This window comes from Sorex fumeus, unplaced genomic scaffold (genome assembly GCF_029834395.1).
Source record: "Sorex fumeus unplaced genomic scaffold, SorFum_2.1 ptg000009l, whole genome shotgun sequence".
NCBI lineage: Eukaryota > Metazoa > Chordata > Mammalia > Eulipotyphla > Soricidae > Sorex > Sorex fumeus.
This window is the reverse complement of record NW_026606066.1, coordinates 18,083,994-18,111,907: the sequence shown is the minus strand read 5'-3', so window position 1 is coordinate 18,111,907 and position 27,914 is coordinate 18,083,994. Positions and strand designations below refer to the sequence as shown.

Sequence of the window (27,914 nt, the reverse complement as noted above, 5' to 3'; positions counted from 1 at the left end):
GGATGAGCCTCACGTATAAAGGAACTGGCAGAGGAACCCAGGTGTGCGGGACTCGGGGCTGTGATCTCCAAGCCTGCACAGTTAGGGACTGGGCCTTCCAGTACCTAGATAGTTACACCCACCAACTGCCTTGTAACCTCATCAATGGCCAGGATCCAGAGATTATAACACCAAGTTCCTGGACTTCTTATTCCCTTGTTCTCGCTCTCAGAGAATCTGGCAGGCTACTGACAGTATCATACCAGCACATATGCCTGAATAGGAACACCTGTAAAGTTTATTTGTGTTTTCAGGTCACTGAGAATATCCCACCCACACGGCAGAGCTTGGCAAGCTATCCGTGATGTATTCGATATGCCAAATCCAGTAAATACAATGGGTCTCATTCCCCTGACCCTGAATACGGCAGCGTTGAGAAGGATATGGAAGGAGAGGCTGATAAAATCTCAAGGCTGATCTAGGCTGCCAAAACAAAGAAAGACAAAAATGACTGTCTACTTTCAGTACACGTATGCTGGCATCTAATGCATCCATCGAGGACCTGATGGTACAAGTGCGAAAGATCAAGTACAACATCATTGGTCTGACCGAGACGAGAAGGCATCAATCACATCACGCTGTTTTCGACACTGGAGAAGAACTGTTCCTTGGAACATGTGACAAAAGAGATGTCGGTGATGTCGGTGTCCTCGTCAACACAAACTTAGCCAGGAGCATTGATTCATTTGAATGCCTAACAACCCGAGTTAGATGATTACACTTGAATAGATGTGGTTCACTGCTGGCAGTTTCTATCTTCGTTGTCTATGCACCAACATCCAACTATGATGAAGGAGAAATTGAGAAGTTCTACATGGAGCTGGAGAAGTTCTATAAAGACCACACCTTCTACAAGATCATTGTCAGAGATTTTAATGCCAAGATAGAACCAAGATCAGCCAAAGAACTCCACATCGGGACCCATGGTCTAGAATGGAACGAACAGGGTGAGAGACTGTCTGAGTTCATCATGTTGACCAATACCATCCATGGTAACTCACAGTTCCAAAAGGCCAAATCTAAACATTGGACATGGGAGTCTCCTGGTGGACAGTTCCCACAACGAAATTGACCACATCTTATTCAATCGACAGTTTTGCATGACTGATGTCGCTGTTATCCCAAAATTCCAAACAGGATCGAACCACGGTCTCCTTCATGCAAATTCTACTTCACAGAGCAGGGAGAAAGGAATTCAAAGTTTAAGAAGAGAACTCCCAGAAAGACTACCAACTGGAGCTCTTTGGCTCTGTTGCAGCAACATGGGAAGATGCCATCATTGACAACATTGACTAGGAATATGATCTACTGGTTCAGCACCTCCATGATTGTGCGAGGAACGCCAAGAGAGAGATAACCATAAAAAAAGACCTGTCTTTGGAAACTCCTGAGCTTATTCGCAAACATGGCTTGGCGAATGCCTCAGGCAACCGCAAGCAAAAGTCCGAGCTCTCAAAGCAGTGCAGAGAAGCCATCAAGGAAGACCTCAAAGAGAGAAGAGCAGCAGTGCTGGTAGATGCAGCAGAAGCCAGAAAAAGCATTCGTAATGCCCGCCTGTCCTTCACCAATTACAAGACCAAGATGACTGCCCTCCGACATCCTGATGGATTTGTCACATCTTCCAGAAGGGCAATGGAGAAGATTATTCATGACTTCTACTCAGATCTCTTCGATAGCCATGTCCACCTGCCCACATACCAAATTCTGCAGGATGGATATGTCATTCCCAACGTTATCCCTTCCAAAATTTGACATGGCATTTCGTCAGTAAAGGAACTAAGAGGACCTGGTCCAGACAAGGTCAGCCCTGAACACCTGAAGACCCTACCATCAGTACCCCTCAATACACTGGCTCGGCTCTTCACACGCTACCTGTCTGCATGCAAGGTTCCGTCCCAATGGAAAACCAGCAGGACTGTACTACTATACAAGAAGGGAGACATCCATGACATTGGCAACTATCTCCCAATCTGCCTATTGTCTGTCATCTACAAGCTGTTCACTAGAGTCATCCTGAATAGGATTGGCAGAACACTAGATGAAGGACAACCATGCGAGCAAGCTGGGTTCCGCAAAGGATTCAGCACCATCGACCATATCCACACAATAACCAAGCTCATTGAGGTTTCTCGGGAGTTCAAGATGCTGCTCTGTCTAACATTCATTTATTTAAAGAAGGCCTTTGATTTTGTTGAGACAGAAGCAGTCATTGAAGCCCTAGCTAATCAGAGCATTCAAACTCAATACATCAGGCTCCTTCGTGAGCTGCATTACAGATTCACTACCAGGATCTCACCATTCTACAAAGAAGTTTTCATCCATGTCAAGAGAGGGGTTCGGCAGGGTGGTACTATTTCACCGAAACTCTTCAGTGCCACCCTCAAGAACATCATGTGACGACTGGAATGGGAAGGAATGGGAGTGAAGATAGATGGTCGGCAACTACACCATCTCCACTTTGCTGATGACATCGTTCTAATAACACCAAACATCAGCCAAGAAGCACAAATGCTGACCGACTTCGACCGTGAGTGTGGAAAGGTTGGATTACAGCTGAATCTCACAAAGACAATGTTCATGAGAAACAGTCTTGTTCCTGACGTTCCATTCACTCTCAACAGAATGACCATTTCCGAATGCAACAGTTATGCGTACCTAAGTCGAGAAGTCAACATGACGAATGACCTGCCACCTGAGTTGCACAGGAGGAAGAGAGCAGCTTGGAACGCCTTCAAGACTAAGAAGAAATAACTAAGAAGATGAAGAACCTCCAGCTCTGAGCACATGTCTTCGATTCCACTGTTCTTCCTGCATTAACATATGACTCAAAGACTTGGGCCCTACGAAAACAGGATGAGAACACTATTCGTGATTCTCAAAGAGGAATCCAAAGAGCTATGCTTTGAGTATCACGCTTCACTCAAATGAGAGAAAGAATCTGGAATTCCGACCTCCATCAACACTCAAAAATCAGGGACGCTGTCTTTGGCAAAGCATCGAAAATCAGATGGGCTGGACACGTAATGAGATTTGAAGACAACCGCTAAACTAGAGCCATTACCGACTGGATTCCACAGGACGTCAAAAGATTGCGTGGCTGCCCACCTACGTGATGGTCAGACTTCTTCGTCAAGACCTTAAACAATTGGTTTGAGGCTCTTTGTGTTCCAAGAATGAGCAGATACCATTGGGCTATGCTAGCACACAACAGGGATTAATGGAGACGTTACTGGTGCCCGCTCAAGCAATTGATGAGTAACCAAGTGATCAAGTGATAAAAAGAGATCAACTATAAAATAACACAAAAAAACCTTGATAAATATTAAGTGCTTATTTTTATGTGAAAAATAGTCACTCTGAAAAAGCTTCAAATGACATTATTCCAATTACATGGCATTCTGAAAAATATAAATAATAGAAATAATTGAAAGAACATTGTTGAGCTGAAGTGGTAGTACAGTGGATAGGTATAGTATGCTTGCTTTGTGCATAGCTAATTTAAATGAACTCCATCAGAAATGTTCCCTTAAGGATTGTCAGGTATGTGGCTCATAATCCAAAAGGAAAAAAAAAAAACAGTGATTTTCTGCAGTTTAGGGCAGGAGGTTGAAGCACAGGAGATAGATTTAGGGGATAATGTAAAGGATATAGAAGATATATTTAGGGCCTAGCGGAAAATTATTTAAGGTACATAAATGATTTTCCTTGATTCTGTCGTGGTGAACATTAAACACTTATCAAAACTCATGAGATTTTATAACCTTACAAGTAAATAGTTTATGCAAATTAATAGTATGGGGTTTGAGGAATTCCAAAGGTATTTAAACTGTATACAATTACTTCAATTCTTCCAACCCTCCCAGAGAGCCCAGCAAGCTACTGAGAGTATCTCGCCCGCAAGGCAAAGCCTGGCAAACTACCCGTGACATATTCGATATGCCAAACACTGTAACAAGTCTCACAATATTACTGGGCCCACTACAGCAAATCAATGAACAATGGGAAGACAGTGACAGTGACAGTGACAGTGACAATTGCTTCACTATAGAAGGTAGGAAATAGGTTCTAATCTAGATAACTTTGGAGATGATTGATCCTTTGGTAATGAAATAAAGTTGGAGACACAAGTGTGACCTCATGTTTAGCTTAACACAGACACAAGTGCTACACACAGAAATATTTATGCAGATATAGCTGTGTTCACATTCTCATGTTCACATTTATGTCCTTTCTTTGTCAGATGAGATCCTAGAATTAGTGACACCACGTGTGCATGTAGATCTTGCTTTCTGGTACCATTCTCCAATAAAAGGGCCCGAGGTTCTTAGAGGGATTACATGTTTTAGACCTGGGGTGTGGGCTATAAAAATAATTCTGGAACATACTGTAGTGTCAGGTACTAACAAATTAATAAAAAAAACAAAACAGGGCACGAGATTATTTCAGTGATATAGAAATCGACTAAAAAAATTCCCAGTGGATTTTTCTAAATTGGATCACTGTGAGATACAGTTATAAACTTTCATGATTATGTTTCAGTCGTACCATTATTGAGAACCCATCCCTCCACCAATGCACATTTTTCACTACCATTGTTCCCAGTGTCCCTCCTATCACCCCCACCCCATCCCACCCCAGCCTCTGTGTTAGGCACCTTCCTTCTTATTCTCTTTCTTATTTTGGGCATTATGATTTGCAATACAGATACTAAAAGGCCATCATAGTTTTTCCGTAATCTACTTTCAGCAGACATCTCCCAACCTGAGTGATTCCTCCAACCATCATTTACTTAGTGGTCCCTTCTCCATCCCAACTGCTTTTTCCCCCCAGCAGATGAGGCCAGCTTCCAAACTGTGGAGTGATCCTCCTGGCCCTTGTCTCTACTGTCCTTTGGTGTTAGTCTCATATCATGCTACCTTATATTCCACTAATGAGTACAGTCATTCTATATATGTACCTCTATTTCTGACTAATTTCATTTAGCATAATGCTCTCCAGGTCCATTCATTTATATACAAATTTCATCTCTTCTAAAAACCGCATAGTATTCCATTGTGTAGATGTACCAAAGACCAATAGATTTTTTTTTTTTTTTTTTGCTTTTTGGGTCACACTCAACGATGCTCAGGGGTTACTCTTTTTTGTCTTTTTTTTTTATAATTTATTTCTTTATTGAATCACTGTGGGAAAAGTTACAGAGCTTTCGGGTTTAGGTCTCAGTCATGTAAGTATCAAACACATTTCCCTTTACCAATACTTATTTTTAACCGTGAACCCCAATAGAACCCCACCTCCCATCCCTCCCAATTCCTGTGTGGCAGATGAGTTCTAGTTAATACTCTATCTACTTTGACTATATACACCGTTTCGATAGAAAATGCACAATTATTGTTTAGAGTTTATGACCCTCCCCAATCAGATATGCTGAAACAGCATTGTGAAATGATTTGCTTTCAACAATGGTTTAAGAATAAAATGATGTCGCGCGGCCACAATAGCGGCCGCGCGGTTTTGGATTTCTGCTGTTTTACTTATTAACCCTGGAAGTATTTCTATTAAAAGTTAGATAGTTAAGAGATTGGTTTCTGTGCTCTGGAGTCGTGGCCGTGCCGGAGAGCCACTCGTGGGGGGCAGCTGGTGACCTCGGTCGGGCGTGAAGGACGGCCCAGAACGCCCCCCTTCCCATGATGCCCCTTCCACCCTCCCACCTCAGAGGTTAATCTTGGTTCTGCACTCAGGAATTACTCCTGGCAGTGCTGGGGGACATTATGGGATTCTGGGAATGGAACCTGGGTTGGCCGCATGGAAGGCAAATGCCCTACCCACTGTGCTATCACCCCAGTCCCAGTCCAATGGATTTTTGATCTAGAACATTTTCAATTAAAAACAAATCATGAAATATGTTGCTTAGAATTCAAAATATAAAAGACACATCTATATAATATTCAAATAAATGATTAAATAGATGATAGATAGAAATAAATGAAAGCTAATAAGTGAATCTTCCATGCAGATTTCAAATAAAATATATACACAGCTGGTCTTTTAAGATTAATTATTAGCTCTTTTCCCATAAGTATTATGTACACATGATGACTTGGTTCTGTAGAGGGCAGTATAGAAAAAATAAAAAAAATAAGTTGACAGTGTAGAACCCTGTCAAATGCTAATCACAATCAGGTGATGAAAATTAAAATTAATAGTGGTGTTAGGAATGTACCCTTGATAAGATGTGATGATAAAGATGTCTTTCCACTGTAGTTTTCCTCCCAAAATTGTATAACTCTAATGAGACAAATATCAAACAAATTTTGTTTCAAGGAAACTTTTCAAAATGTCTTAAATACTACAAAGTTGTCAAAATCATTTAAAACAAGGAACAACTTACAAATTGTAATAACAAAGAGGAGAGGAAATATTCCTGGCTATTAAATTATTAGAGGAGACCTCATAACGTAAAAAATATAGCACTGTAGCACTATCCTCCCATTGTTCATTGATTTGCTGAAGAGGGCACCACTAACATCTACATTGTGAGACTTGTTACTGTTTTTGGCATATCGAATACGTCAACGGGTAGCTTGTCAGGCTTTGCCGTGTGGGTGGGATACTCTCGGTAGCTTGCTGGGCTCTCCGAGAGGAGCAGAGAAATCAAATCCAGGTCTGCCACATATGCAAAGCAAACACCCTACCTGCTGTGGTATCGCTCCGGCCCATAAAAAATACTTAAAATAAATCAGAATAAAGTATTGGACTTTTTTCAAAATAACTCACAAGTAGAAATTTTATGTAAAAATGTTAATCATAGGGAAAACTGATCATGGTATATATGGGAAGTTTCTGCTATCATGGGGTTTTCTAAAAATATATAATTGTTCTAAAATTTAAATTTTATTTTAGAAAATTCTATCAAAGTGGCTAATGAAGTAGCATGTTAAATGGTAAAGCATACTGGTTGTTTTTCAGTTTTATTTTCAACTGCTGATTGTTGCTGCTTCACAGAGAAAGGATATTGATAATGACAAAGGAAAATATGTGTTGCTGTCCTCTGCCATTCTAAATGTCTGAAATCTGACTACTTTGTACAAATGTTTTCTATTCATTTTCCTAAAGCCTTTCAACAGATAACAGTTGTACTGTGAGCTATTTCTTACAATGATCTGGAAATTAAGGAAAGAAAATTTATCAGAGACAGCAACTAGAGGTTTTGATACTTCCTATAAACTAAAAAATATTGATTTAAAAAATCTATAATTGTTCTACTAATCTCTATTTCCCTCTTACAGACAGTGTCCAGAAGGATACATCTGTGTGAAGGCTGGTCGAAACCCCAACTATGGCTACACCAGCTTCGATACATTTAGTTGGGCTTTCCTATCTCTATTTCGTCTCATGACTCAAGACTACTGGGAGAATCTCTACCAGTTGGTAAATGTCTTAGTCTTTTTGGGATTGTTAGAACAAAGCACCACAGACTAACTAGCTTATAAATACCTGAAATTTATTTGTCACTGTTCCAGGGGCCACAAAGTCTGAGACAACCTATGGTATCATATTTTCACAATCTGGTGAGGGCCCTCATTCTAGCTCTTTTATCAGAACACTAATCCCATTTATGAGAACTCCATTTTCATGACTGAAGTACCTCCAAAGACCAACTTTAGCAGTCATTATTTCAACATATAAATTTGAGGCCTTTTAGGAGGAGGGTGGGTCAAGCATCCAGCTCATAATAGTGAAATTAAATCAACATGTGTAGAATTTTTTTTGTAAGCACATATACAGTGTCATATGTGGATTCTTGTTTATAACCCGGTAACACTATAGAGGAGAGTCCACTATAAATATTCAAGTCATTTCTTCCTTTGGTACCTGTAGTATCAGGACCTCGAAGTTATGGAGAGTGTTCAAAACATGTCAAAGATTTTGAGTTTGTAATATAGTTTAGAGATTAATAGAAAATGTAAAAAGTATTTTGAAACTCAATTATATTATATATTTTTTCCTAACAAGCTAATAGTTAACTGAGGCTAAAAGGCGGGGTGGGGAATGATGTTATATCCATATGATGAAGAGTTACAACCAAAGAGTAGAACACCATTAAAAGAAATAAAAGATGCAATATTCCATTAGCATCATTGTCCTAAATTATGTACCAGGAAAAAAGTATTTAGGTGGAGGAAAAATATATATCAAACATAATGATATCTTGAAATGTGAATGTTTACGTAAAATTAGACTACAGTTATGAAACATTTATATGCTGGCATTTTAACATTAAAAGCAGCTTAGTCAAAATACATTGGATGTACTAAAATTGTCTTTGAAATATTGAAGAATATATATCTTTTCACCCTAGACATTACGCGCTGCTGGAAAAACGTATATGATATTTTTTGTCCTGGTGATTTTCTTGGGCTCTTTTTATCTGGTAAATTTGATCCTGGCTGTGGTGGCTATGGCTTATGAGGAACAGAATCAGGCCACCTTGGAAGAGGCAGAACAGAAGGAGGCTGAATTTCAGCAGATGCTTGAACAGCTTAAAAAGCAACAGGAAGAAGCTCAGGTATTGAGTGATAATAAGCAAAAACCTAATTGTTGTTAAGATTATTTATTTTTAACTATCACTATTATTACAACATGGAAGTATTAACTTTTCGTTAGGAATAAATGCATTGTTTATAGAAAAGGGAAATCAACTCAAATCTAAAATTGTTTCTGAAGTTGGAGTCAAAGGAACACTTTAGATTTTATATATCAATAAATTCACTATCAGTAAGAGACAGGATGAAGTTAGTTATGCAATGTCTTATGAAACTCAAGAGGGGATTTTTAGTTTAATAGGAAAACATACATAACTGATATTCCAGCCATTAACATTCCATACTAATTATAACAGTTGTGATTTATCTGTGATGTCAATTAATCTCAAATGTTAGTGATAAAACTATGCATATCTACTCAATTGTTTTAGAAGCATCTTTATTACTATTATTATTATTTTTTGCTTTTTGGGTCACACCCGGCAATGCTCAGGGGTTACTCCTGGCTTTGCACTCAAGAATCACTCTTGGTGGTGCTCAGGGGACCATATGGGATGCTGGGAATTGAACCCGGGTCGACCGCGTGCAAGGCAAACGCCCTGCCCAGAGTGCTATTGCTCCAGCCCCTGTTTTTGAAGCATCTTTAATATTAAAAGGGTTTGCTACAACTTCTATGAGGATATTAGGAAGGCATTTGCCATCAGACTCCAGTTTTATTTTCTCATTTAACATTAAAGACTGAGTTAATTAATTGATGAATGGGGCATTAATGTCTTGAGAAAAATGGAAGGAACAATAGCTAGTATTTGATTTTTTAAAAACACATTGATGATTGAACATCATGGGATAATTTAGTGAAATCTGATTCCTATAAATTAGAGGTTTTTGCCAAATCTTTGCCAATATTTGGTATGATCAGTCTTTCTAGCCATTCTCCATTGCACATTTTTCTTATTTGGGTTGTTTGTTTTCCTAATAGTGTATTTGAATACTATTTATATATTCTGTGAATAAGTTATTCAATCATTTATGACATATACTTGCAAGTATTTTGTCTTTAATACCATTCATGATATATTTTTTTTTTTGCTTTTTGGGTCAAACCTGGCGATGCTCAGGGGTTAGTCCTGGCTCTGCACTCAGGAATTATTCCTGGCAGTGCTCTGGAGACCATATGGTATGCTGGGAATCGAACCTGGGTTGGCCACGTGCAGGCAAATACCCTACCCACTGTGCTACTGCTCCAGACCCATTAATGGTATTTTCAAGTTAAAATTTTTTATTTTGATGTACTTTACAAAGTACTGCTTATCAAATTTTGTTGGTTTTATTATGCCTCTGATGTTGTATCTAATATTTTTTGACAAATCATTATAAAAAGTTTATAGCTTTGCATTTTACATTTAAGTCAATTGCCAATTTTAATTGTTTCCAAGTGTGATATATGTTATTGATTTTTCACTAATCATCAGTAAACAAGTAGTATATCAGTATAACAAATAACTTTAGGAAACTTAGCATTACTTTATTTTAATATCTTTTGAGGCACCTCAAGTGCTAGTTGGTTAAAATAATATAAGTAAATAAAACTCATTTTAATAAAGTGAAACTAATTGTTTTATATTTAATTTGTGATACTTACAATAGCACAGTGGGTAGGGCACTTGCCTTGCACGCAACAGTCCCAAAACGACCCCGGTTCGATTCCTCTGCCCCTTTCAGAGAGCCCAGCAAGCTAACAAGAGTATTGAGTCCTCAGGGCAAAGCCTGGCAAGTTAACTGTGACGTATTCATATTCCAAAAACAGTAACAAGTCTCACAATGGAGACATTACTGGTGCCCGCTCAAGCAAATCGATGAACAATGGGAGGACAGTACTACAGTGCTACATTTCTAATAATGCCCACGATAGCTGTTTTTTTAATAATTTTTTTTATATTTTTCTTTAAACAATTTTTTTGGATATGAATAATTTGAGAGTCAGTTTTGAAACAAAATGAAAATTTTAACACTAAGAGTTCTAATGTACTTAGGACTAAAATTGAAATAGTGATAAATTTCTAGTTTTGAATGGAATTTTATTACCAGCTTCTATGTTTAAAATTATCACAAATACAATTGTGTGGAATTATATTAAAATACATAAGTACAATGAGTTACAGAGCCTACTTTGTATTACGCAGAAATGTTCTTTGAGAAAATGGTGTTCACTGTGTAAGCATTGAGTTCATAGTTATTTGTTACAAAAGAAATCCCAGTTGTGGAAGTAATAGTCAAAGCGAACAGGGCATTTGCAATGTGACATGGCTAGGTATAAGCAGGTATAAAGCATGAGGGGTGGCAGGAAACATCTGCCTTTGAGAGACTCAACAAAACATTGCAAGTGGAACAAGTGACATAGATGAGTTGGTGAGCAACACAGTAAATATGTTATGTTGATAGTTGTCTTTGTTACCTTAGGAATATGTTTTGATTTTGAGTTGTTTGACTGTTACCCAAAATAGGTAGGGAAATCACATCTTAAGCAAAACAAATTCTGGAAGTGATTTAAATGAACATGAATTTCAGGATTATGGCAGGGATATTACCACCACTTCCTTTGTTTCCAATGACAAACAGGGTAATAAATGAATAGAGCTGTATGTTGTGTGTTTTTATTTTCTCTATACAAAGTGAGAAGAATTAAAAGCTATTTGAAAAGGAACACTTGCACATTCATTCCTTCCACAAGTGATGGATATTATGTATCTCCCATGTATCAAGTACAATGTAGTATATGTAACATTTTTCAGATAAGTAAATGAGGACTCCCTTTACTTAGATATTATACAAAATAATCACAGTCACTGTCCTCCCTTGTTCATCAATTTGCTCCAGCAGCCCCAGTAACATTGTGAGACTTGTTGTTACTGTGTTTGTCATATAGAATACATAGCACAGCGGTAGGGCGTTTGCCTTACAAGCGGCCAACATGGCCGACCCGAGTTCGATTCCTCCGCCCCTCTCGGAGAGCCCGGCAAGCTACCGAGAGTATTCGCTATGCCAGACACAGTAACAACAAAGTCTCCAATGGAGACGTTACTGGGCCCGCTCGAGCAAATCGACGATCAACGGGAGGGCCTTTACCTTTACCTTTACCACGGGTAGCTTGCCAGGCTTTGCAGTGTGGGCAAGATACTCTCGGTAGCTTGCCGGGCTCTCCGAGAGGGGCGGAGGAAGTAAAAGGCAGAGGAATTGAACTCGGGTCGGCCTGGGGTCCACAGAGTGCAAGGCAAACGCCCTACCCACTGTGCTATCGCTCCAGTCCACACAAATAATCATATTTAAAAAACACCCTTATGTTTCCCAACATTCATAATTGATATTATAAGTGATAATGATGGTCAAGAATTTAATAATGAATTGGCTATTTATGCAAATTTATAAGTATATGAGTCCCAAATTAAACTTTCATTAAATGCTTCAAGTTGTCTTACTAGGAATTTGAGATCTAGGCCTCTATAAATGAGCATTTTACATGCTGCTTAGCATAATATATAGATGTAACTACATAGATAATTGTTCTAACTGCACATATAGCTCAGTTTCCTGGGGCCATCTTAATTCTGAGAAATTTGTATCATAGTACCTACAGTCTCTTTTCACATTCACTTGATTTATTTGTATTCTTTAAACACTTTTATTAAGGTACTGTTATTTGCAAAGTTACAGTTTGAGTTACTATATATACTAACACCAATTCCACCAACAATATCAGTTTCTTCCCACATGTCCCCAGTTTTCTTCCAACCTCCCAGCCTGCCTGCTAGATAAACACATTATTAAGTTTGGTTATTTGGATTTCATGCTTTCATGTTTGTTGGTTCTTTGGTTCAGATACATAGATATACCACACCTTTGCCGCATTGTTGTCTTTGAGGCCGCTGCCTTCCATCCACCTTTTCTTACTTTCTCCCTTTGGTTTTTTTTTTCCTTCCCTATTTTCCTCAGTTATATGATCTAGAGCCAGGGTTATCTAGGTATTCCTCCATTGATATTTTGTATTCTCTTCTCCTGTAATTCTATGTTCCACAAGTAAGTGAGATCATCTATATGTGTCTTTCTTCTTTTGATTAATTCACTTAACATGATACCCTCCTGTTCTATCCAACTGCCTGAATTACATAATTTAGTCATTCTGTTCAGTTTTATAGTATCCCATTGTGAATATATACTACACCTTCTTTATTTGCTCATGTGTCATTAGACACGTAAGTTGATATATTCTATTTTGCCGAGTGCTACAATGAATAATGGTTCATACATCCTTTTGAATGAATGTTTTTATCTCCTGCGAGTATATAGCAATAAATGAAATTACTCGGTCATACTCCAACTCTCTTTTCACTTTTCTGAGAAGTCTCTGAACTGTATTCCATAGGGGTTAGTAAAAGCAGACAGCCTTCCCACCATAGTGAAGGAGAGTTGCTTTTTCACTGCATCCCTCATCCCACATCACCACAGACTGCTCCCAGATTTTTGATACTTTTTTGACTTTGTGAGATTATAATCTCATTGTCATCTTGATTTGGATTTCCTAAATAATAAATGATGGTGAGCACTTGTTAATGTGCCTATTGGGCATTCATCCATCTTCTTCAGAAGATGTTCATTTCTTACCCAGTTTTTAATTGGGCTTATATTTTTTGTGCTCTTGCTGGTATTTATAATTTCTTTATGTATCTTGTATAATAATCATATGTGCTGAGTGCAAATATTTTTCCATTTAGCACTGTGCCTTTAAATTTTTGATGTTGTTTTTGCCATGTAGAAACTCTTCAATTTGATGTAGTTCCATCTGTTTACTTTTGTTTCTGCTGCCTTTGCCAGTGGAATCATATAGTTGAAAACATCTTTGAGATACAAATCCTGGAGTGTTCTGCCAGTATTTTTCTCAGCATTCTCTATGTATTCTGGTCTGATTTCAAGGTCTTTCACCCACTTTGAATTTACTTTTATGTAAAGTATGAGATATGTATCCAGCTTCATCTTTTACGGATGGTTATTCTGGTTAGTCACTTTTTCCAGCACCATTTGTTGAAGAAGCTATCTACTCCACTTCACATGTCCAGTTCCCTTGTTGAAAATTAGCTAATCATAGATCTGGGATTTGTCCTTGGTACTTGATTCTAATCCATTGGTCAGAGAATCCATCCTTATTATAGCATCATGCTAGCTTGATCACTATAGCTTTATAATATAACTTCAAGTTAGATAATGAGATACCTCCCAATTTTTTATTTCTCAATATGGTTTTTCCTTTAGTTTTAAAGCTTTTTAAAAATTTTGTTAAGACAAAATGATATTTATAAATAAAAGCAACTTAGAAGTGTTTTCAGTTTTTACAGTAAGGCAGAAACATAAAGTAAGTAAGTAAAGGCCCTCCCGTTGATCATCGATTTGCTCGAGCGGGCCCAGTAACATCTCCATTGGAAACTTTGTTGTTACTGTGTCTGGCATATCGAATACTCTTGGTAGCTTGCCGGGCTCTCCGAGAGGGGCGGAGGAATCGAACTCAAGTCGGCCATGTTGGCTGCATGCAAGGCAAATGCCCTACCGCTGTGCTATCGCTCCTCGAGCAAAGGCAGAAACATAAAGAACAAATATTGCAAAGCATTATATATCTTATATTTTTAATTTCTAAATATATTTCAGCTATACAGACCATTCTGATGGGCTGGAGTGATAGCACAGTGGGTAGGGCGTTTGCCTTGCATGTAGCCGACCTGGCCAACCCAGGTTCAATTCCTCCACCCCTCTCGGAGAACCAGGCAAGCTACCGAGAGTATCTTGCCCACAGGGCAAAACCTGGCAAGCTCCCTGTGACGTATCCAATATGCCAAACACAGTAATAGCAAGTTTCACAATGGAGACATTACTGGTGCCCACTCGAAAAAAATCAATGAACAACGGGAGGTCAGTGTCAGTGACAGAACATTCTGATATTAGATGTTTTCTGAGATCTTTAAAAATAAAGTTTAATTATGACCTGTTTTCACTTATCTTTGACCCCGTATCTGAGACAATTCCCAACTTGATGGTTTTTTTTTTTATAATAATCAAGCAATTTACAGAGTCCCTTTATAATCAGATGAAATATTAGCCAATGCACATATGGCAAAATTCCTATCTAGCTTATAATATAAAGAAGATAGAAAAAAAGAAGATAGAATAACAAGATAGAGTAATCATAGCTAACTGAATTTTATAACGAAATATGTGAACAGTTTAACCAATGTTTTCATTGTCTGATCATTTTCACTTCCAAGACTGTTCTTAACAATAGGAATAAACTTAATGGAAATTCAGCTTTGATATGATTTATACTATTGTCATATCCTCCATTGTCATTAGTAAGTCATTTCTAGTCTAAAAATACTACTACATAAATAAAAATAATTAAACACCTGCTATATTTACTTTTATTTGCTTTTATTTCATTTATAAATATCAAAATTTTAAGTGGTTAAGTACACTTATTGCAGAAATATGGAAACATATTTTGAGTTCTTATAATCCTTTTAATATTTTGTATGTTTATAGATTGATAAAGCAATTATTTCTTATAGTTCCAAATAATAATACATTTATAATCATTTAAATTTTTAAAAAGGTAATAAATTAAACATGTGACTCTAGGATTTAACATGGAAAAATTAACACTATTCTGCACTAAGTGTAATTCAAATGAATAAAGAGGATAAACTATCTAAAATATTCCCAATACTTCTATCTATAAATAGTAGTAGTAGTAGTAGTAGTGGTAGTAGTAGTAGTCGTAGTAATAGTAGTAGTAGTAGTAGACACTTTAGGTAATTTGTGCTCAGAACTAAAGTAAAGAAAAGGGTCTTATTCTGGACTTGGAGAGAAAACTATCAAACAGTTGTTCACAGTAAGTTGTGGAAAGCCTACAAATAGAATTAAAATAGTAATCAGATCAGCAGGCACTAGGAAGAAAACATTAGTTTTTAAAACATGGAAGTCCTTTGTGGAGGGATGCTGACACTTGACGGTAGGTTTAGAGTTGGAACATTGTATGTTTGAAATTCTATTAATAATATTGTTAATAAAAATCAAAAGAAATAATAAATAGAGCAATAAAACATATGACCAGGAGCTGTAATTATATTTCAATGAACTTGACTATGTGCTTTGCACACAGGAGCCCCAGGTTTGAGCCTCTGTACCACATGATTCCTCTGTTACATCCTGGAATAGTCCCTGAGTACTTTCTAGTATAGTAAAAAACTAAAACAGCAATAACAGTAATATTAAACATGAAAGCTCTGGGGCCACAGTGATAGTCCAGTGGGTAAAGCACTTGTATTTCCTTGCACACAGTTGATCGTGGGTCAATCTTCAGGATCACATGTGTTCTCTCAAGCCTTCCAGGAGTGATCCCTGAACATAAAGCCAGGAGTAAGCCATAAGCACTTTTGGGTGTGTTCCCAAAACCAAACAGTTTTTTGGGGGGTCACACCCGGTGATGCACAGAGGTTATTCCTGGCTCGTGCACTCAGGAATTACTCCTGGCAGTTCTCAGGGAACCATATGGGATGCTGGGAATTGGACCCAGGTCAGTCGTGTGCAAGGCAAATGCCCTACCTGCTATGCTATCACTCCAGCCCCACCAAAATATTTTTTAAATTTTTTTCCACAAAAACATTTTTAAGCTAAATATATATTTATTTTAGTTGAGATAAACTTAGCTTACACTTAGTGTTTTAGGGGTATAGTGTTATACCACTTCTATATACGTAATCACATTGCAGCCATCTCTAAAGTACTGATATACCTTCACCATAGTTTGTTTATTTATTGTCCCATTTTTTTCTTCTTTGATTCCTAAGACCCTGCTCTCTTCATAACATCAGTTCAGAAGCCTTATTCCATGGGTGTGTATCTTTTGGGACCATATCTTCTCTTGCTTTGCTCCTCCTCTATATCCCTTTTCGGAGTCATATCATTCGCTATTTTTCTTCTTCCTTCATGTTTCTCTTGATAGCACAATCCCCTCCAGTTCATTCAAGAGAACAGTTATCCTTTAAAGCAAAGTTAATGGAAAAATATTTTTAAATACTCTCAGAGGTTTGCCTAAATCAGACTTTTACTACCACAATGCACTATTATTAACACTATTGCTTTATGCTATTTTGTATGGTCATTATTGTGTAGTAAATTCTCTCACAGTTAAACACCATCAAATAGTTACCAAAAACAATTTACCCATAAAATTAATATTCTTAAATCATAAAATGTGTAATACAATCAATTGCTTTTATGACATATGTCCTAAATATTTCTTGGCTTTGTTTTAAACAGGCAGTTGCAGCAGCATCAGCTGCGTCAAGAGACTTCAGTGGAATAGGTGGGTTAGGGGAGCTATTAGAAAGTTCTTCAGAAGCATCAAAGTTAAGCTCCAAAAGTGCTAAGGAGTGGAGGAACCGAAGGAAAAAAAGAAGACAAAGGGAGCATTTTGAAGTAAACAACAAAGGAGAGGGAGACAGGTTTCCAAAATCTGAATCTGAAGACAGTGTCAAGAGGAGCTTTCTTTTCTCCTTGGATGGAAATCGACTAACTAGTGACAAGAAGTTCTGCTCCCCTCATCAGGTAAGGGTTTCTACTAAGCACTCAGTTTGTTTTTTATTCATTGGATGTTTAGGCATATTTTTCTATACTCCATTTGAAGAATACATGGGAAATTAATGTTTATATTTGCATTAAGTTTTCTATTTTTTAGTTGAGATAAGATTAGTTTACACACTGTACAATTTTCAGAATTACAATTTCATGCCTTTTCAAAGTACATGTTTTCAGTAGCACTGTCTTCCCATTATTTATCAATTTGCTGGAGCAGGCACCAGTAACGTCTCCATTGTGAGACTTGTTGTTACTGTTTTTGGCATGTCGAATACATCACAGGGAGTTTGCCAGGCTTTCCGAGAGGGTCGGAGGAATCAAACCTGGGTCAGCCGCTTACAAAGCAAACATGCTACCCGCTGTGCTATTGCTCCAGCTCAAAGTACATGTTACTATTTAATAGGCCCTCCCGTTGATCGTCGATTTGCTCGAGCGGGTCCAGTAATGTCTCCATTGGAGACTTTGTTGTTACTGTGTCTGGCATATCAAATACTCTCGGTAGCTTGCCAGGCTCCCGAGAGGGGCGGAGGAATCGAACTCGGGTCGGCCATGTTGGCCGCTTGTAAGGCGAACGCCCTACCCGCTGTGCTTTATTTAATAAGTACAACAAAAATTTCAATGTCCTTCCTCCACAATCTTTGGATGCCCCCCTCACTTAGAACCTCCCTCACTTCTCCTTTCTAGTAATTTCTGCTCAGTAAGTTTGAATCTACAAGTTCACTTTTGCGTCCTTGCTTTGTAACTCTATATCCACAAGAGTAAGATCATCCAGTATTTCTCTTTGAAAGAATACAGTTTTCTAAATTTTTGTCATAGTCTTTTTAAAAGACCTTTTATTAAATCAATGACATTTTATTTATTAACTTTAAACATTGCACTCATTTTGAGATATTTTAATTTGCTTTTGTTTTGTTTCTGTTAACATACTTAGTATACTTTTCTTTCAGTGAAATAGTTTTGCAATCTCAGTACCATTTTCCATTTGAGACCTCAAATGAACATCTTTGCCTATAACATTTAATTTGAAATTAAATATCTTATTTTTTGTCCTCATCCTTTGATATTAGAACTGTAGTGCTTTAATCCTCTATTGCATTGATAAAATAGCATATTATAGTGAAATTATGAACCAAATGCTCTTGAAAGAACTAAGTTGAAGACAATCTATTTTTATTCTCATGTAATGCTAACTACCAAATTCTTCAGCATATTTCCAAGTCAAAGAGAAAAAATAGTTTCAGTTCTTTGTTAAAAAGTTACCTGGATTGCATAATATGCAGTATAGTTATATAATATGTATTTAATACATTTATCACTTTAAATAACCCTTTTTTGTCAAACTTCTACATTGAATTGTGAATTAACTCTTCTAATCATATTAATATCAATTAGAATTAAACTACACAGATAAAGGCACACTATGTATTTAAGTTAAAGCAAAATATTATAAATCAAAAATGGATGATGCTTTCTTATAAAAACAACATTTTTAAATGACTTATTGCTATGCTCAAAAAATTAAGTGTAGCACTTTGATTTCTATTTGAAATAAAGTATATATAAGTTTTCAGTGACTTCTATTTTAAAATTTATAATAAGTATACAAATAAAACTTACAATAAACAATACAACTTAAAACTTAAGTTCTCAGAAAAAATGTAGCTATACATGCAAAAATTAAACAAATAATAATTCTCCTATGTTTTATGAAATTAAATATAAGTATTCAGAGATTTGACTATTAGGGCTAGGGAGAGAGATTACAGCAGGTAAAGCATTTGCCTTGGACATGTCCAACTCGGGTTCAATTCCCAGCATATGTTTTCTGAATCTCACCAGGAGAGGAATGTTTCTTGAGCTCAAAATCAAGAGTAATCCCTGAGCACAGCAATTGTAGGGGGCAAAAAATTTTGCTGTCATGTATAATAAAAGATGTGACAACAAATAATCATAAAACTTGGGTATTATCTTGAACTATCTTAAAGGGCAATTTAGTCTCTTAGACAACATCTGTTTTTGCAACTATCACCCCCTATATTTCAACTTTATTAAGATATTAGGAATAATTAAAATGATATTTGATACTATAGTTAAATTATTAACTTCAAAAAAAAGTTTGTGTTCATTTCTGAATTTCAGATTAGTTCAGTGACATTAGTTGAGACAAGGTAACTTGTTGAGTTTCTGGAAAGGGAATTACCTCAGAATTATGTGGCATGAAGCAATATACAGAAAAAAAAAACATTCTAAATAATAATGAGGCCCTTACTAAATGTAAAAGGGAGAATAATTACCAAATGAAGGAAATAAAAATGTATGTGTAGTCATAAATACGCACAAATGTTTATGCATAGTCACAATATTTATATGGATATGCTTTACATGTTTTAATTACTTCATTCTTTTGAACAAATATAATCTTATGAATTAGGTCATTTAACAAATATTTTTTATTATCGACCAAAATTGTTTTAAATGATGAGAATACATTAGTGAACAAGAGATCTAATTTATGACCTTATGGAACTCACGCTAAAGGAGGAGACATACAATAAGCACAGTACGAGACTGTGTTGGGAGATAATAGGGTCTATGGGAGAAAAAATAAGAAAGAGGGATTGTGGGACCAAGGGATAGGGATACCAACATGAAACAGTGTTCTCAAACAGGTTGACTTTGCAAGTCCTAACTAAACAGGAGATTTTTCAGAAAGATTCAGAAAAGAAAGATGAGGCCATTTCAAGGAAGAGCATTCCAGACTCTCAGAAACAAGTGTAAAACTCTGAGGAGAAAAAAATGCTTGGAATGCTCAAGGAACAGCTGCAAGGCCCTGTTGAATGAATCAGGGAGAGGTAACAATATAGAGAAGTTAGCTGACAGCAGCAGAGTTTTGATTCTAAAATTAGAATTAGTATATACATATGTTACATATATTTCATTCACATTTCTAGATGAAGATCATGAAATAGGTGGATAGGTAGGGAGGCCAAGAGATAGATGATAGTAAGAGAGAGAGACAGACTCAAAATTGTTCCAAAAGAAGAGAAGTAGTCTAGTAACATTAACATTTATATATGCCAGGACAAAAAAACAGGAAGAGAGCATTAAAACAATTCATCAAAAAAATACTAGAATTACTTTGTAATTTCTGACTAGGTAAACACAAAAAGACTGTCACTGACAGGAATGAGGATCTGTGAAGGGAGTAAAAACAGGAAGCATAAAATTGACTGGGAAAAAAATAAAAATAAAATAAATAAAATTAAATGGACAAGGCATTCCATTAAAAAATAATGCATTTTCTGAAAATGATAAGGCAAACAAGCCATGAATTACAATCATCCTGCCCTCTACTAATATAAAATTTAATGTTATTTTATGTTCATCATATAGTTTTATTTTAAAATAGGTAAGATTTAGGTTTAGAGTAAAAAAATATTAGATAGCTATAATGAAAAGTGAATTTCTTCCAAATATGTTATCATTATTGTTTGGGTACGTTGAAATTGTTTTAAAACACAAGGTCTATAATTATAAATATTGTTTTAAATTTTTGAAACAATGATAATGTGCATTCATTTAATTTAAAATGCTATGGAGTGTTTCAAACAAATGCTAATTTTTCATATGAGTAGTATATGATAGCATCTTCAAATTCCCTAAGTTGTCTTCCATGTTGACTTTTCCCATTTCACTTGCATTTAGTCTCTACATATAGGATTTTGTTTTACAGAATTATTTTTTGTTCTCTACTTTTCACTGAAAATTAATACTACAGTTGACATTAATTTTTTTCAACCAGATTTCAGAAAGGATAACTGGTATCTATATTTCAGGCATAAATTTATTTATATTTTTGCCTAATATAAGGAAAGGCCTTTTGGTTCTTAAGCATAGAAGGCTTTCCCCTTCAACCACGTCCCCCCTACATAAAGGGCTTCCACAGCTGTGGGTATTCCCTCCACTTGGCTGCATCATCTAGTGTGTTATTTTTGGTTTATTTTCTCTGAATTCTATTTTTGTAATCTTCTTTTTAAGTTTCTGTTGCCTTGAAAGCTGTGCTCACACCCATTATTATACTTTCCAAAGATTGAATAGCAGTTTCAAATAAATTCAAAGGTCTGGAACGCCTTGAAAACACTCCAGCATAAAAACATGCAAATAAAAGGCATGTACAAGGTACATTATAGACATACACATACCACCAATATAATATAGATATATTTTCATTTCCAGAGACATTTTCTGAGTATAGATATACTGAGGTGATGGTACTGCATCACCTTAGTGGATAAGATGATAATTAACATACCTGGAATATGTATTGTGTATCCAGTTCCAATAATCCTTCTCTCTATTTATTAAATTTCAATTAAAAAAGTAAACTAAAAATACAATACAATACTAAAAATAGAATACAATAAATCAATCTTCAAAAAAAATCTGAACATAATATAATATTTCATTGAAAATTTAAATTGAGTCTAAGTATATGAAAAGCATTCATATTCTGCCTTACTGGGGACTGAACTTTTTTCTTCCCAGTGTCTAAGCTTTTAATCATTTTGATGGCTGGAAATTCAGGCTAAAATTGTCTGACATTGGGAAGGAAAATGTTGAACAAGCTGTCAATTAGTTTCTAGTAGGACAGGCTAGAGGGCTAATACTTCCCATTTAACCAAATCTAAAGCAACAGCACTTTTAAAAATGAATAATATGTTTTCTGAATGCATTGAGACAGAGGGAAATGAAGAATATTCTGGTGCTTTTCAGTCTGGGAAAAGCCATAAAAATAAAGCTAAAAATGGGACCTATGAAAATCAGCATGACCTAATTATTCAAAGGGATCAAAATAAATTTAATGGAGTCTGCCTTTGCTGTTTCTTTTCTTTTTTTTTTTTGTTCTGTCCTAAAATTATTTGATTTGATTTCGTTTTACTCTGAAATTTGGAGAACAACAGGAAGATCCATGATTGCTATTGGTATGCATAGATATATATTAGTCAACAAACTTTCTAACTCTAAAGAGAGATACAAAAGGTCATGAGAGATCAAATAGGAGCAACAGGGAATACCATTGTGTATGGTGGGGGGAGTATACAAAGATTCTGTAGTTTGAATAGAGAATGTTTTAATATGACTAAGATGGCTAGCATTAGCAGAATTATTTCGGGTTAATGTTTAAAATTCATTTCAAAAAGTAAAAGGAGAGAAGTCCTGCTGAATCTTCACTTTCTAAAACTAGAAATGGTTTGCTTCATGTATTTGTGGGCATATAAGATTTTTAAAAATGTTTCTGAGCCATTGATTTCTTTCTAGTAAAATTGAAAAGAGATCAGAGAAATAAGGTCTCTTCTACATCCTTTGCTTTGTTAAAGTCATATGCATATGTCTTGCTTTTAAATACTGTTAAATTTTAAATAAACTAAGTTTTATATATATACATATTTTAAGAATTCTCTCTGTTGTGTTTGACATATTCACTTAAATAAGATGAATCAGTAGCCATTTGGGAAACTGTTAGCAAATTTGGAAGACATCCTCAGAGGTAAGTTTCATGACTTTTTTCCCATGTAGAGATAAACAGATACAGAAAAAAATGTAAACTAATACCCTTTTATGATCACAAAGGAAAGAGCAGAAAATCAATAAAAATGATAATAAAATTATACTGCAGCATCAAATTCCAAACATATAACATCTGATATACAGATTACAGATTATATAATAATCTATAACAGATTCTGCCTCACAAAACTAGTGAAAAAAGAAAATGAATTAGTAATTTACCTCATAAATAGCAAATCAGGATTCCCATTTAGCAAAGTACTCCTTATACTTAAAGTTGCCTGTGGCATTTATGAAAGCATCTGTGTTTTATAAGCTTGATTGCCTGTGTTCAAAAACTAGACTACTTTAAGAAAAGTCAAATATTTAATATAATAATATGCTAAATTATGTATGTAAATAAGTTCTGTTAGTCTTTAGTTTGCATATTTTTCTCTCATAAATGTTTTTAATTGTAATGAAATAATTTCTCACTTTTAATATGAGTAGTGATCTTCTCAGTGAGTATCTTGAGTCCATGAAAATAGTCTACAATAATTTTTCTTGAGATCATATTATTTCATATTTAGATTTTATATTTGTGACATAACCTCAAATTTATATTGTATATATTATGAAGTATAGTTAATATGATGGAAGCAAATTTCTCCTTTTTAAAAAGTCTTGCTTTTGTTCACAGCTTACAATAATTAATGGTCAAAATCTTGTCAAATGCTTCCATTTGTCTCTCATTTAAAAATTGTTATTGCAGCTGACAACCCCAGTTCTGTTGCTGGCACCACCTTGGATCCCCTGAGCACTGCTATGGGTCATGTCTTAGCACAAAACCAGGAATAGCCCTTAGGCATCATTGGATGTCGCCCTCTCCCAAAACAAGCAAAACAAAAACAAACAAGAATAATTTAGTTCTCTGTACTGTTAACAAGAATTTAGCGGTAAACAAAATAGACAAATAAACCATGACCACATATCGCCATGATATGTGGTCTATCACCATTTCCAAAAACAAAAAGATGAATAGATTCTTTTAGTATTAAGATTTTCATTTAATAATGATGTTTTTTTCCGATTCTGTTTTCTCCTGCTCTCTCCTCAGTCTCTGTTAAGTATCCGTGGTTCCCTATTTTCTCCGAGACGCAATAGCAAAACGAGCATTTTCAGCTTCAGAGGTCGAACAAAGGATGTTGGTTCTGAAAATGACTTTGCTGATGATGAGCACAGTACATTTGAAGACAGCGAGAGCAGGAGAGACTCACTGTTTGTGCCACACAGACATGGAGAGCGACGCAACAGTAACGTTAGTCAGGCCAGTATGTCATCCAGGATGGTGCCAGGGCTTCCAGCAAATGGGAAGATGCACAGCACTGTGGATTGCAATGGTGTGGTTTCCTTGGTGGGTGGACCATCAACTCTAACCTCACCTTCTGGACAACTTCTGCCAGAGGTGATAATAGATAAGTTAGCTACTATTCACATTACATACCAAATTGAAAAATCAAGGCCTGAGTGGCCAGTCATGCTGTCCTCCTTCTTCCAAATGAAAGTTTTCAAAAGAAACATGATCAATTGAATGAAAAACAATAGAATCATCAGAAACAATTGAATTGTATGGGACCACTAGCTTCCAAATTCTTATTAAAAAATCTTCTTAGAATCTGGGATGAAGCACATCTGCAAATTTATGAAAGTACCAATATATAATAATGTTCAATTTGAGAATCAGTTATATATGTATATTTAACCAACATTGTACAATTGTTTACTTACATATTGAAGTTTTATGTACTTAAAATTGAACATTGGAATGACCAATATATTTAATTGACAAATATATTATAATCAAATTTAATTACTTATAGGAGCACTTAGAAATAATTTTTTATAATCCAGGAAAGCACACACATTTCATTGTACATCTGTGTTTGTGCATGGAAAATTTGGCCCATATATGTCAATACTGTTAATATAGCCTCAAAGAAAATAATTCATCCTTGAGACTATATGATTCTATTATTTGTTTTCAAGGAAGATTGATTTGATTATATATAGTTGAGATGCATTTAAAATAACTGCATTTAAATTAAATGAATAAGTGACTTTAGCATGCTTATAAAATATTCTCCAAAAATTCCGAAACATGTTAGCAAAAATATTTCTGCAACATAATTTCCCTATACAATTTCATCTAACTGGTAAATTCTTGGTAGAGCGCATCCACTTGCAATGATTTTTAAATGTTTAAAACAATAATAAATTTAATATTTTATTATTATTTAAAAAATCTTACCTGTAAAAGTCGCATGAAGAATGACTTCCAAAAATGTCAAGTGGCAATATATTATTCAATGAAAGGGTGGTTTGAACCATCAGTATTTGGTTTGCAGGGCACCACCACTGAAACAGAAATCAGAAAGAGAAGGCTAAGTTCTTATCAGATTTCAATGGAAATGCTAGAAGATTCTTCTGGAAGACACAGAGCTATGAGTATAGCCAGCATTTTGACCAATACAATGGAGGGTAAGAAGTAGGCTGTGGGATGATTAGTTTTCTATGACTATATGATTTTGTGGAACTATTCCTTCTTACAGAATTACCAAAGTCAATTTCCCCAAAATGAGAACTGTACAGTAGACTTAAGAAGATGAAATGCGGAATAGATTTTATCATGTTAATTAGAAATAATATTGGTGCCTATTATTTTACTACCTTTTGTCTACAGAGTGGTATTTTACCACAGTATTCTTTCAATGAAATGCATTCCTAAGTTATATTATTTTAAAATTATTAAAGTAAAAACATTCCTGTTTTACATCTTTATATGCATAAGAAAAGAAAGCATCTTTCAAGTTTTTATGTCTGTTCTCTAGACATAGATGTACTAATAAAGTTGGGGGATGGACATGACTAATTTGGACAAAACCAAACCATTACTGTGCTTTAACATAGACTTTACCAAAGATCTGTTCCATCTTCCACATACAAAGAGAACATTACATTTCTTTAAGGACAGCTATGGTTATGTTTGCTGATTTCCACATAGCAACTTATAGGAAATAAGAATTAGTCACTCATTCATTCATTAAATCAATCTTTGTCTTTTGAAGTTTAGAGGGATATTGCATTAGTACAATTTTCTAAGTCTGTGATATTGTTCACATATGATATTTGTTCAGAAAAATATTAATTACATTTTTCTCTTGTCCTGTTGGTACATTAGAATATTTGAGGAGTCATGTAATAATTATCTTAAGAGCTTCACTCATTGAAATTGCTAGTTACTTTAATGTTATATCAGCATTATAATAGACATAAGTAATTATGAATTAAAAGTAGATTTGGTTCTGAATCTTTGCTATAAACCATATTCTACATTTACACTATATGTAACTTCCCTGTTGATACAGAAACAGTGGAAATAAATCACTGATATTAATAAGTATCACAGATTTAAGACAGTGTTGTTTGTATTTTTAAAAATCATCAATGTTTGATATATTTGGTATTTATTAAAACTTATTAAGATATTTTTTCTTTTAAGGTAAATAGTTATTTTATCAGCCACTGTCTAGTTATTTTGAATCAATATATTAAATTCAGACTGAGTATTTGACAATTTCTTTAATCAAAAATAGAAAGCAGATTTGAATAACATTTTATGAAAATATTTTAATGTGCTTATCTTCTGACACTTGTTTAACTAGTATTAAGAGTTTCTAACTCCTACTAGAAGCATTGGTTTTTTTCAAACAATATCTAAAAATATAGCACCAGTAATCACTTTCACTATTTATCTTATTCTTCCTATTTATTATTGCCCTAGAACTTGAAGAATCTAGACAAAAGTGTCCACCATGCTGGTATAGATTTGCCAATGTGTTTTTGATCTGGGATTGCTGTGATGCCTGGCTAAAAGTAAAGCATCTTGTGAATTTAATTGTTATGGATCCATTTGTTGATCTTGCAATTACTATTTGCATTGTTCTAAATACCCTCTTTATGGCCATGGAGCACTACCCAATGACTGGTCAATTCAGTAGGGTATTGACTGTAGGAAACCTGGTAAGTTCATTTGAGGTTACTTATTTCTTTTTGACTTGGTAAGGGTGAAGGGTAGGGAGGCAGTGGGGGATTAAGGGGAACTGTTGCTGGAGTTGGTTGGTGGAAGGAATTTGGAGAAGGAAACAGACCAAAGAAAAAATACATATGTGAAACCTAAAAATGATTTCCTCTTTATTTATACTAGTATCTAGGAAGAGAAAACTAAAGACTGGAATACCAGTAATAATATCTAAAATTCAATGAGGAATACAAATTACTTAGACCGATATTCATACTGATAAGTCATGAAGTCTTTCTGTAAACTCTTTAAAAACTTTACTATAATTTTTGCTAGAAATTTAAATCCAGAGAAACCAAAAGGTCCAATTCTGATTCCATAACCATGCAATTTCTGTACACACTCATGCAACACTTAAAGAATCTTATCCATTGAAGAAATACACAAACATCAAATTCTTTACAAAAGAAAAGATAGTATTCATTTAAGTATTGAATAAAATTTCTTCAGTACTATTTATACAAGAGAATTAAAGTTGGTAAAATTGAACTGGTAATTTAATCATTTTTGCTTAAATTACTTGACCGTCATTCATGAATATTATTGACCTGCACATTCCCTCCTAAATCTATATGAATAAATTAAAAATGGATGAAAAATTAAGAAAAGAACGTAGGCTATTTATCAAGACCTTCCCTTTTGACAAAATACAGAAACTAGTGTTAATCAATTTAAGAAAGGAAAAATAATTCCACAAGGTAATTTTGCAGTTGAGCTTTAGAAAATGCTTTGAGGATTTAAATGTAGTTCAAATGTTTAGGAATCATTTGTTCCTATATCTGGAAACATTCTCAGTCATAGCTCACTGATTTTATATTCTTCAACCTCTTCACTAGGAAGAAGAAACAAACAAAAAACCTTTCTTTTAAACTTCAGTTCAAAGACTTGCAATAATGCTCTGGCATAGCTTGGATCAGACACTCAATTACAGTTTAATCAAGCTTGACAGAAGGTGTAAATGTGAAAAC

The 27,914-nt window shown here is 35.2% G+C and overlaps 1 protein-coding gene across 6 annotated transcripts in view; it reads left to right on the top strand.

Annotated features, from left to right (window-relative positions):
• The window catches only part of LOC130019812 (sodium channel protein type 3 subunit alpha), a 137,567-nt gene that overhangs the window by 53,142 nt on the left and 56,511 nt on the right, over positions 1–27,914 (top strand). For 2 of the 6 annotated variants that reach the window (XM_056110487.1, XM_056110488.1), the window contains exons 9-14: positions 7,326–7,467; positions 8,399–8,605; positions 16,944–17,231; positions 23,926–24,126; positions 25,214–25,346; positions 26,650–26,888. In XM_056110487.1, the coding sequence (XP_055966462.1) occupies positions 7,326–7,467; positions 8,399–8,605; positions 16,944–17,231; positions 23,926–24,126; positions 25,214–25,346; positions 26,650–26,888 (1,210 nt within the window). Of the gene's footprint in view, positions 1–7,325; positions 7,468–8,398; positions 8,606–16,943; positions 17,232–23,925; positions 24,274–25,213; positions 25,347–26,649; positions 26,889–27,914 lie in introns of all 6 variants that reach the window. The other 4 variants (XM_056110483.1, XM_056110484.1, XM_056110486.1 and 1 more) reach the window with 3 other exon arrangements.